Source organism: Hemiscyllium ocellatum, chromosome 1 (genome assembly GCF_020745735.1).
Source record: "Hemiscyllium ocellatum isolate sHemOce1 chromosome 1, sHemOce1.pat.X.cur, whole genome shotgun sequence".
In the NCBI taxonomy this organism is placed as follows: Eukaryota; Metazoa; Chordata; class Chondrichthyes; order Orectolobiformes; family Hemiscylliidae; genus Hemiscyllium; species Hemiscyllium ocellatum.
The window spans coordinates 8,216,583-8,229,455 of NC_083401.1; the positions used below are offsets into that span (position 1 = coordinate 8,216,583).

The 12,873-nt window shown below is 43.9% G+C and overlaps 1 protein-coding gene across 1 annotated transcript in view; it reads right to left on the reverse strand.

Moving 5' to 3' along the window:
* The window catches only part of LOC132820315 (programmed cell death protein 4-like), a 52,112-nt gene that overhangs the window by 37,164 nt on the left and 2,075 nt on the right, over positions 1-12,873 (reverse strand). Inside the window, exons 2-3 of the mRNA XM_060832377.1 lie at positions 5,995-6,270; positions 2,926-3,023 (exon numbers count right to left, since the gene is read on the reverse strand). Coding sequence (XP_060688360.1) covers positions 2,926-3,023; positions 5,995-6,270 — 374 coding nt within the window. The remainder of the gene's footprint in view (positions 1-2,925; positions 3,024-5,994; positions 6,271-12,873) is intronic.

Sequence of the window (12,873 nt, forward strand, 5' to 3'; positions counted from 1 at the left end):
AATAGTACAGAAGATTAAAAAGAGCCCCTAGGAATATTGATATACAGAAGGAACTGGGAGTGCACAGATCACTGAAGGTGGCAGCACAGATAGATAAGATAGTAAAAAAAATGCCTATGGCATACATGGCTTCATTGGAAGGGGCACTGCATATCAGAATAGGCAGGTTATGCTGCAGTGTAATAGGACATTAGTTAGACCACACTTGGAATATTGCATACAGTTCTGGTCACCACATGACCAGAGGGACGTTGATGCTTTAGGGAAAGTACAGAAAAGGTTTACCAGGACGTTACCTGGTTTGGGGGATTTTAGTGATGAAGAAACATTGGATAGACTGGGTTTGTCTTCAATAGAACGCAGGAGGTTGAGAGGCAACCTGATAGTTTATAAGATTGTGAATAGCATGGATAGAATGGAAAGTATGAGTCTTTTTCCCAGGGTGGAGGGGTCAATTACCAGGGGACACAGATTCAAGGTGTGGTGGAGTGGGCTGAAAAAGAGATGTGCAAGACGTTTTTCATACAAAGATGATGAGTCGCCGGAATACACTGCCAGAGCAGGTGGGAGAAGCAGATATCATAGCAGCATTCAAGAAAGCCCGAGATGAACACATGATTAGGAAGGGAATAGCCAGAGGGGCCATGGCCTGGGGCGCCGGTGGGGAGAGGCCTGGAGAGGCGGCGAGCCGGAGGGGAGCGGCCTGGAGAGGGAGTGGCCTGGAGCAGACCAGGGACAGCTGTTGGACTGGGGTCTGGCACGAGCAGTCAGCAGCTTGCGATGCCAGTCAGACCACGTGTGGAAGGCATGAGAAGAGACACTAAACCTTTCACTGTACTCCAGTACTGGAATACACATGACAATAAAGGACTTTCTTTTCTTCTATAGAGGGATATGGATCCATTAAATGAGGACAGTTTTAGTCTGGAAGGACCACATGCCTTGGTGCTGACTTGAAGGGCCCAAGGGCCTGTTCCTGTGCTTGACTGTTCTTTCTAAGTCTTGTACTCCAGAACTTGCCACACCCTCTAGCCAAGCTGTTCCTGTACAGCTTTGCCTGTCCAATTACTGCTACACACTACTTTAAGTAAAGATTGTTCTTCGAGCAGCACTTACTCAATAACAGCCTGCTGACTGATGCTCGGTTTGTCTTCTGTATGGCCACTGAGTCCCTACCCTAATCAATGGGAATCATGAACAGAACTCTCCACTGGTTGGAGTCATACCTAGCACAAAGGAAGATGGTTATGGTTGTGGGATGCCAGTCACCTTTGTACCAGGACATCATTGCAGGAGTTCCTCAGGGTAGTCTGGGTCCAAACATCTTCAGCTGCTTCAATAATCTTCCCTTCATCATGAAGTCAGAAATGTAGATATTCCCTTATAATTAAGTAGTGTTCAACACCACTCTCAACTCATCAGATACCAAAGCAGTCTGCACACACATAGCCCGAACAACAGAGAGGCAGAATGTGGCAAGTCATATGTGCATCCTATAACTGCTGGGTAATGACCACCTTCAACAAGAGATGCAAACCATCTCCCCTTGCCATTATTATTGCTGAATATTCCACAATCAGAAATGTGAAAATCAGAAACTGGAAGTGGTTATTTGGCTTATCAAGACAGCTTTATCATTCAATAAAACACAACTGATCTTTGATTTCAATGCCATATTCTTCACACCACTTCGGGTTTTAAATATCTGGAAATGATTCAATCTCTGCCTTGAAAGACTTAGTCATTGAACATCAGGACAGAAAATTCCAAAGATTCACCACTATGTGTCTGAAGCAATTTCGTATCTCAGTCCTAACTGACCTGCCCTTATTCTGAGACAGTGTTCACTTGTTCTAGATTCAGACGAGCCAGGGGAAACATCCTGCCTGTTTTTACTCCGTCATGCTCTGTAAGCATTTTACACATTCCAATCAGAAAGCCACTCATTCTTATAAACTCTAGACTCATCATCATAGTGGGTACCACCGGCTACATATAAATAGAGTGGAGCAGTTCAGAGGCTAGGACTTATGTGGAAGCAACTCAGCTCCCAATACACCAGTGGAAAAACCAATATCAGGTGTGTGATGGAAAACTCTCCACTAACCAGACCGATATAGCTCCAACTCAAATAGCTTGACATCAAGGACAGAAGCAGTCCCCCACCTAAAACGGGGTGGCACGGTGGCTCTTTGGTTAGCACTGCTGCCTCACAGCACCAGGGTCTCAGGTTCGATTCCAGCCTCGGGCGACTATCTGTGTGGAGTTTGCACATTCTCCCCGTGTCCGTGTGGGTTTCCTCTAGGTGCTCCAGTTTCCTCCCACAGTCCAAAAATGTGCAGGTCAGGTGAATTGTCCATAGCTAGGTGCATTAGTCACTGGGTGGGTCACTCTTTGGAGGGTCAGTGTGGACTGGTTGGGCCGAAGGGCCTGTTTCAGCACTGGAGGGACTCTAATCTAATTCACTCTTTCTGACAAGACCCAGTGGCAGCAAGGTGTACTGCAATAGCTGACTCAGGGCTCCTTTGAACCTTCCAAGGCTGTATGTAACTTCTTCCACCTGGAAAGCCAATAGCAGCAATTACACAAGAAAACTCCTGTCTAATCCACACACACCATCCTGACTTGGAACAGTATCACTGTTCCTTCTCTGTTGCTGGGTTAAGATCCTGGAACACCCATCATAACAGCACTGTGGGTGTCCCAAGGATTGCAGTGGTTCAAGGTGGCAGCTCAGCTCCATGGTAATAAGGGATTTACAATAAATACTGGTCCAGCCAGCGATACCCACATCCTGGAGAAGAATACAAAAATTGGAACAGGCCCTAAAACATCACACTCCAAAGTGTGCTCTAACCCTAAAAGGTTATATCCATTGTTGACCTTGTACTGAGTGATTCTTTGGATCCACGAAAACATACCCACCTGGACAGCATCATCATAGTTTGGATCACGAGCATCGGGTTCTTCATAATCATAAATAACTCCAGCCGCACCCCATACACCCTTCCCGCCAGCTCCACCTGGAACAAACAGAGTGGTTATACCCACAAATCAAAGAACCATGCTCAGCTCATTCTGAAATTTGAAATTCTTGTTCAAAAGGCTGTGGATTGTGTTTTTTATTCACTTGTGGAACATGGGCATCGCTGGCTGGCCGGCCAGCATTTTGTACCCACACCTAGTTGTTCTAGAGGTGGTGGTGGTGAGCTGCCTTCTTGAACCGCTGCGGTCCTTATCCGGTATGTTGATCCACAATGCTCCTAGCTAAGGAATTCCAGGATTTTGACCCAGCCACAATGAAGGAACAACGACATATTTCCAAGCTAGGATTGTGAGTGGCTTGGAAGAGAACTTGAAGGTGGCGGTGTTCCCATATATCTGCTGACCCTGTCTAAGGTGGTAATATTCATGGGTTTGGAAAGTGCTGTCTAAGGAGCTTTGGTGAATTTCTGCAGTGCACCTTGTAGACACACTGCTGTGACTGAATGTCAGAAGGAATGGATGCTTACGGATGCAGTCAAAGAAGCTAACTTGTACTAGATAGTGTCAAACTTCTTGGAGTGTTGCTAGGACTGCACCCATCCAGTCAAGTGGGGAGTGTTCCATCACACTCTTGCCTTGTAGTCTGTGGACAAACTTTAAGGGACAGTACGGTGGCTCAGTGGTTAGCACTGCTGGCTCACAGCATCAAGGACTTGGTTCAATTCCAACCTCAAGTCACTGCCTGAGTGGAGTTTGCACATTCCCCCCATCTCTTCATGGGTTTCCTCCGGCTGCTCCGGTTTCCTCCCACAGTCCAAAGATGTGTAGACCAGGTGGAGTGGCCATGCAAAATTGTCCATAGTGTTCAGGGATATGTAAGCCAAGTGAGCTAGCCATGGAAATGGAGGGTTACATGGATTGGGTAAGAGGCGGGCGTCTAGATGGAACGCTCTTCAGCGGGTTGGCATGGACTTTATGGGCCAAATGGCCTGCTTCCCTACTGTAGGGATTCTATTCCATTCCATGATTCTATGAGTCAGAAGGGGAGCTCATAATCAGTATACCTAGCCTTTGACCTGCTCATGTAGCCACTGTGCTTATATGGCAAATTCAGCTGAGTTTCTGGTCAATGATACCCTCAGAATGTGGACAGTTGAGGATTCAGTCAAGGTAACACCTTTCTGTCAAAGGACAGTGGTTACATTGTCCCTTATTGGAAATGGTCATTGCCTGGCATTTGTATTGCTAATGTTACTGGCAGGGACAAATCAAGACAGATCAAGAGATTTTTTTTTACTGTGAATATGTCTCAACAGGTTGATGGAATAGAGATTGACAATTATTTAATTAGCAAGAATAGTGGACTGAAAGGACTGTAGGCCTCCTCTCAAGCAGAAATCCCATCATGAGTAAAGTGAGCAAGGATCCTGATAGAGCTTGAGGTTTTCTGTCGATTTAATATTTGACCTGCAGTGGCTTTTACCATTTTGCTTCCCTGCTGGAGTACATTTAGGAATATATAAATAAGGATCATCATCTAGAGGGAATGAAGGAGTGAAAACAAATGATCCTACAATAGTAGAAAAGAAATTATCCTATAGTTTTCCCACAAAAGATACCAAAGATCATCCTTTTCAAACTACCTGCAGTTACACAGTCATAAGAATCACAGAATCCCTACAACGGAAGCAGGCCTTTCAGCCCATTGAGTCCACACCGCCCCTCCAAAGAGCATCCCACCCTCTCCCCTGTAAACCTGCATTTCCCATGGCGAATCCACCTAGCCTGCACATCATGGGACAATTTAGCATAGCAAATACACCTTTGAACTGTAGGAGGAAACCAGAGAACCTGGAGAAAACCAATGTACACATGGAGAGAATGTGCAAACTCCACACAGTCGCCCGAGGGTGGAATCGAACATGTCCCTGGTGCTTCGAAATGGTGACCACCCACTCATCTCCATCAGTTCTCCACAGCTGTGGGGGACAGAAACGGTAAAACTCCTGTCATCTGCAGTAGTCACTTCACCTGGTGAAACAGCGATGCTCTGAAAGCCTGTGATTTCAGATAAACCTGTTGGATTACAACCTGACTTCTGACTTTATCCATCCCAGTCGAACACCAGCACCTCCACATCACCTGTAGTACCCACACATGGTGTACTGTGTGCAGTTTTAGTCTCCCAACCTAAGAAAGATTATACCTGCCATAGAAGAGTGCAATAGAAATTTACTAGGCTGATAGGACAGTCCTGCCATGAGAAGAGATTAATTGGACTCAAGTTCAGAAGGATGCAAGAGGAACTGAGTAAAACGTATAAACATCTAACAGGGTTAGACAGACTGGATGCTTGGGGGATGGTTTTCCTCGTTCAGAAGTATAGAATTGAGGACACTGTCAGGATACATAACCTGTCTAAATCCCTCTGCAGAATCCTTGTGTCATCCTCACCATTTGTCTTTCCAACAATTTTTTTGTGTCACCTGCAAACTTGACAACAGTACATTCATGTAAATAATTGTGGTCTCCTTTAAATGAAAATGCTCTCATTATTCCCAACTCAGTCTTCTATCAGCAAGGCAAAAGTGAGGACTGCAGATGTTGGAAATCAGAGTCTAGATTAGAGTGGTGCTGGAAAAGCATAACAGGTCAGGCAGCATCCGAGGAGCAGGAAAATCGATGTTTCAGGCAAAAGCCCTTCATCAGGAATGAAGGCAGGGAGCTTCTGAGGTGGAGAGCAATTTACCATCCATGTTAATAAATTACTCCAGCTTTTACCTCAGCCTTATATGCAATATCATACCAAATGCCTTTTGGAAATCAAAACACATTACAGAGCTTAGTCCCCTTTATCTATCCTAATTATACATAGTTGAAAACAGGATGGCAATCATGACAGAATTGGAATTAACATGTTTGAAGAATGCAAATCTTATTTTCCCCTGTTTCCTGATAATCGCATGGACACTGACTAAGACCTCATAGGATAACTCATCATGATTTTACCTTTCTTTGGAAGGCCTCGTCCTTTTCCAGACCGAGATTTCCGGTCATTCAGTTTCCCTTTGGGGCTGTTTGGGTCTGTCCCTGGCTCACCACTCTCTGACACTGACTCCCGTGTGGTGGAGTCTCGAGAAGAGTTGCGCCTCAGCCGCCGTTTCGCTTTTGCCTTGATGCGAGCTTCACGCAGCACCTTTTCCTGAGGAGTCCCATTCCCGTTCACCTCACCATCGTTCAACTCTTCATCATCATCAATATCCTCAGGATTTAGCAGAAATAAATCTGAAATGAATGAAAATTAAAAAGGTACAGAATTACAATGAAAAAAAAATTTCTCCATTACTCAAAGAAATATTTAGCTGCCAAAGATTAGTTGTGTATTCCTCCCTCACATGGCCATGATTTTTGTGATAACTTCAGCTAGTGTTTTGATTTAATTATTTTTGTGTTTCAGCAGTTCAGCTCTGATTGAAGAAAGGTGGCTCTCTCATTGGCTGCTGGAAGTTGAGGGCTCCATGACAACTAGATAATCCACAATTTACAATGCAAACCTCCTTGTACAAACTGAGAAAGCAAAATGTAGGATGTAAACACACGACAGATAATGATTATCTCAAAGCTGACCCTGCTATCAAATCTGAAGATTACAAATAAGAAACAAATAACTTTGAAAAATATACAAGAAGCGCCAAGAGTTTAAAAGTTGCTTTCGTTAGTCTGGAAATAAGTGACTCCTCACCCGATCGTTTCATTTCTCAGGAATATTGAATTTTAGTACAAAACAGCTTCATTCTTTTAGACAGAGCTGCACAGCACGGAAACAGACCCTGCGGTCCAACCCGTCCATATCTACCAGATATCCTAAATTAATCTAGTCCCATTTGTCAGCACTTGACCCATATCCCTCTAAACCTTTTCTATTCATATACCCATCCAAATGCCTTTAAATGCTGTAATTGTACCATCCTCCACCACGTCCTCTGGCAGCTCATTCTACAAACTCACCGCCCTCTGTATGAAAAAGTTGCCCCTTAGGTCCCTTTTAAATCTTTCCCCTCTCACCCTATACCTATGCCCTATAGATTTGGACTCCCCCCACCCCAGGGCTCATCTGATCAAGATTCTGTTGTAATCTGAGGTAACCTTCTACACCACCAATTTGAGAACTGAAAACTTACTAACTATACTTCCTATGCTCACATCCAAATCATTTACATAAATGACGAAAAGCAGTGGACCCAGCATCGATCCCTGTGGAACACCACTGGTTACAGGCCTCCAGTCTGAAAGCAACCCTCCACCACCACCCTCTGTCTTCTACCTTCACGCCAAATCAAATAGAGGGAAGTGCTCCGTTTGTCCACATGCTCTGGTTGTGTTCAATCGCAGATCAATGGATAAGAGCCAAGGATAAAACTGGCCATTTGCTGCACCAAGTGTCAGTAGCATTATAGACCATCTGACAGAACAGATATTCCAAGAGCAAGGAATGCTCAAAGTACCTCAGAAAACACAAAAAAGGCTGAAGAATTTGTAACTTCAACTAGAAATGCCAAATGAATGGCCAAACTCTACCACCTGGAGATTCCTATCATCACAGATGCCAGTCTTGAATTAATTAATTACTCATGTACCGAGACAGTGTTGTCTTACATGCTTTACAGGCAGATCATTCTATACAAGTCACCGTCCACAAACAAAAACAGAAATTGCTGGACAAACTCAGGTCAGGTAGCATCTTTTGAGATAAAGCAGAGTTAACATTACAACTCTTGTGACCGTCTCCTGAACTGAAGAACATCATTTGTATGGGCACAGAAGATAGATTTAAAGGAGACCCAAGAGACAACCTTTTCCACAAAGAGTAAGGTTCATGGAATGAATTGCCAGAGAAAGTGGTAGATACAGGCACAGTTATAACATTTAAAAGACATTTAGACAGGTACGTGAATAGGAAAAATTTGGAAGGATGTGGGCCACATGTAAGTAAGTGGGACTTGTTACTTTGGGGAAACTTGCATGGCTTGGATGAGATGGACCAAAGGGTCTGTTTCTACTGTGTATGACACTATGACTCAAAACTTTAACCATTTTCTCTCCACAGATGCTGCCAGACATGCTGAGTTTCTCCAGTAGCTTCTTTGTTTATTTCAGATCGCCAGTATCCACAGTTCGATACTTGATGGTCTTTAGCCAATTTGATTCTGACCACACAATGGTTAAGGCAATGGATACTACAGAGGTCCCAATATTCTAGCAGTAGCAAGAGGTAAAGAATTTTGTTTGTCAAAGACTTTTCTTGAGATTTTCATGGGACTACTTTTTGATTTTCATGAATTATGTTTTGGTTTTTTATTGAGGGCTGATTTTTAATTCGCATCAAGTTTTCTAGGCGATGCCTTCACGATATCTTCTGTATTTGCGTGATATGCAAGGTACCTGGAAATGCTCAGAAAGAGAAGAATTCATCAAAAATCAATAAGCTATCGACTAATTACTGCCTTGAACAGCAAAGTTTGTCAACAATCCTTTCCAATGCCTTTCCATTCCTTTGCTGAACACATTTGCGAATCAGATTGACAAATTTACAACAGTAGTTATGGCTTTTGATTATGAAAACTAGAGTTTCTTTTAATGGGAGCTTATTTAACTCAGTGAACTTCAATTCGTTAACTGCTTTGGCAAGGTCTGAAATCATGGCTCCAAAGAATTTGTTCAACCCTTCATACGACGATGCTGCCACACCCAATAATCAGATGTTGTACAGACATGGCTGCAAAGAACAGAACCACATTCGTTACTGCCAGCTTCTCGTTCTTAAGTTCCGAAAGATTCTCTGTGCGCACGATAAACAGACTTCATGTAAGCCCTTCAAGGAAATTATCAATAGGAATAAATGCTGGCTTGGCCAGCAACAATCACATCCATGAACAAAAATGAACAAAAAACTCTATTGTGTCCCAACATTTAATAAGATCATGAGCAAACTTTTCATTAAATCCACTTTGCAATGAATCCCCACACCCATTAATTCCATTAGATTCCAACAATATTGATCTCAGCCTTGAACACGCTCTGGTGAACATACACAACCAGTGGGCGGCACGGTGGCACAGTGGTTAGCACTGCTGCCTCACAGCGCCTGTAGACCCGGGTTCAATTCCCGACTCAGGCGACTGACTGTGTGGAGTTTGCACGTTCTCCCTGTGTCTGCGTGGGTTTCTTTCGGGTGCTCCGGTTTCCTCCCACAGTCCAAAGATGTGCGGGTCAGGTGAATTGGCCAAGCTAAATTGCCCGTAGTGTTAGGTAAGGGGTAAATGTAGGGGTATGGGTGGGTTGCGCTTCGGCGGGTCGGTGTGGACTTGTTGGGCCGAAGGGCCTGTTTCCACACTGTAAGTCTAGTCTAGTCTAAAAAAAAACCTTCAGGTAAAGAATGAAGATTCAGAACATAGAACAAACAAATGTCTCATCTTAGTCCTAAATGACCCAAGGTTCAGCTGACCTCAATCACTGGCAAGACTTTAAGACTGCATTGTTCAGAATGAGATTCTGGAGTACCTGGAAGTGCATGTAAAATAGGGCCAAGTTAGCACAGCTTTGTCAAGGGAGGGTCATGCCTGACCAAGCTGTTAAAAGTCTTTGAAGTAACAAGCAAGGTAGGCAAAGGAGAGTCAGCAGATGTGATCTACTTGGATTTCCAGAAGCATTTTCATAAGATGCTACACTGGAGACCATCAAATAAGATAAAAGTCTGTGGTGTTAGGGTCAAGGTACTGGCATGGATACAGAATCGGCTGACTTGTAGATGGCAGAGTGGAGGGATAATGGGGTCTCTTTCAGAATAGCAGTCAGTGGTAAGTCACGCTCTGGAGGGGTTGGGACCACAACTATTCAAATTTTGCATAAATGATTCAGATGAAAAACTTTATTCATAGGATGTAAGCATCACCGGCTGGATCAGCATTTATGGCCCATGCTTAATTGCCCAGAGGAAAGTTCAGAGTCAACCGCATTGCTGTGGGTCTGGAGTCAATATGTAGACCAGATCAGATAAAGATGGCAGATTTCTTTCCCAAAAGAACATTAGTGTAGCAGATGGACCTGAACAATTGACAATGGTTTCATGGTCATTGTTAAGCTCTAATTTATTATCACATTCAAATACTATCTGCCACAGCACAGTTTGAGCCCAGGTCCCCAAAGCATTACCTGGGTCTTTGGATTAATATTCTAGTGATAATACTACCAGGCCATTGCATACTGCTAACTGACACAAAAAAGGTAGGTGGAGAGGCAGGTAGTGTTGAGGAAGTGGGGAGGTTACAGAAGGATTTGGACTACCAGAAGAGTTTGCAAAGAAACAACAGATGGAATACAACGTGAGAAGATGTGAGGTTATGTACGTTGGAAGGAAGAATAGAGCCAAAGGCTTTTTTTCTCAGTGGGAGAAGGCTTCAGAAATTTGAAGCTCAAAGGAACTGAAGAGTCCCAGCTCAGGGTTTGTTAAAGGTTAACATACTCGTTTAGTTGGCAGTTAGAAAGGCAAATGCAATGTTAGCATTCATTTCAAGAGGGTTAGAACACAAAAGCAGGGATGTACTGCTAAGGTTGCACAAGTCTCTGGACGGACTGCATTTGGAATATTGAGAGCAGCTTTGGACCCCATCTCTAAGCAAGAACGTGCTGACATGGGTGGGGGGGGGGGGTCGATGAAGTTTACAAGAATGATCACGAGTCTGGAAGACTGGTCATACAAACAGCAGTTGAGGACTCAGTCTGTACTTGATAAAATTGAGAAGGATGAGGTTGGATCTCATTAAAACTTACAGAATACTGAGGGGGTCTGAAGAGAGCAGACGTGAAGAAAATGTTTTCACTAGTAGGAGAGACTAGAGCCCAATGATACAGCCTCAGATGAGGAGGAAATGTTTCAGCCAATGGTGGTGACTCGATGGAACTCTCTGCCACGGAAGACTGTAGAAGTCTAGTCACTGAGTGCATTTAAGATGGAGATAGATAACCTTTTGGTTAGTAAGGTGATCAAGGGTTACAGGAAGAAGATAGGAGAACAGGGTTGAGAAACATATCAGCCATGACCAAATAGTGGAGAAGACTTGCGGGGTTGAATGGCTTAATTTGGCTCTTGTATCTTATGGACCTCTTATCCTGAGGCTTTGCCTTGAGTTCTAGACCCTCCAGGCATCTTTTTTAAAAATTATTCTTACAGGTTCAATGAAATCACCTTGCAATCTTATACACTCTAGAGAAAACAAACCCAATGTGCATTATTTCTATACAGAGGAGAGCTCATATTCTAAAGACTAATGCAGTTGTTGTGGGTATGTTCACCAAGTTGGGAATTTGGTTTGCAGATATTTCGTCCCTTTTCTAGAGGACCACAAATTCAACTGGGAAAACACCGCAATAATAGGACAAGCCAAACAGAGGACAGCCAGAGAATTCCTAGATGCTTAGCACTCATCCACATACTCCACCAGTAAACACATTGACCTAGACCCGATATACCAACCACTGCAATAAGCAACCAGGAGCATTAGGAACGTCCAAATAAATTCCAAGCCACTCAGTACAGCAGCGCTTCACCGGAGGCTCCACAGCACTGAGGATGAAACCTAGAAAGGGACAAACGTCTGCGAACCAACTTCCCAGCTCAGCAAACATACCAACAATAACTACAACCGGTACTAGAGCTACAAATCTTTACTCAAACCTTGAATATCTATAAACTAATTCTTTGAACATTCGTTTCATCACCTCTAAATCAGGTACAGAGGAACCTCGATTATCCAGCATTCGAACATCGGATTATCTAGCAAGATGGCAAGGTCCCGACGCTCATCTAAACTATGTTATCTGGCATTCGATTAACCAAATGAAATACTGCCCACCCGTACCTTTCGGATAACCGAGGTTCCTCTGTATACATTTCCTTAGATAAGGAAATCAAAACTGTACATAGTAATCAGCTGTGGTCTATCTGAAGCTCTGTGCAAAGCTTCCTTTGCCCTGCAATCTTCTTACAATAGTGGCTATTATTCGACTTCCACTTAGTTGAAGTTGTGTTTGGAAAGGAGATGGCAACCTGTGACCTATGAAAGTTCCTTCCTACCCAAGATGCTTAAAAAAGAGAGCTTGCCCAGTTGTACGCATACACTGCTATACATATGCATGCTTCCTCCTTGAAAGAGGATGGACACAGCAAACGATGCACTTCAGGTGGGCTGTCTCCATATGAGGCACCTTTGCCAACAGCTAAAAGGGTGAATCCTTGAGATCCATGAGCTGTATCAGCACAGAGTCATACAGCATGGAAACAGACCCCTCAGTCCTGGTCTATGATAAACATATCCCCAAACCAAACTGGTCCCACTTGACTGCATTTGGTCCATATCCTTCCAAGGTTCTATTCCCGCACTTACCCAAATGTCCTTTAAAATATTCTAATTGTACTTGCATCCACCACTTCCTCTGGCACTTCATTCCATACACAAATCGCCATGATTGAATGGCGGAGTGGACTCGATGGGCCGAATGGCCTTACTTCCACTGCTATGTCTTATGGTCTTTAAAAAAAAGAGTCAACCCTCCTGTCCTTATTCAAACTCTCCTCTCACCTTAAAAATATAACCCCTTTTGGCAGCACGGTGGTTCAGTGGTTAACACTGCTGCCTTGCAGCACTAGGGACTCAGGTTGAATTCCTGGCTCAGACGATTGTCTGTGTGGAGTTTGCACATTCTCCCCGTGTCTGCGTGGGTTTCCTCCAGGTGCTCCGGTTTCCTCCCACATGCCAAAAGATGTGTGGGTTCGGTGAATTGGCCATGCTAAATTACCCATAGTATTGGGTGCATTAGTCAGGCGTAAAT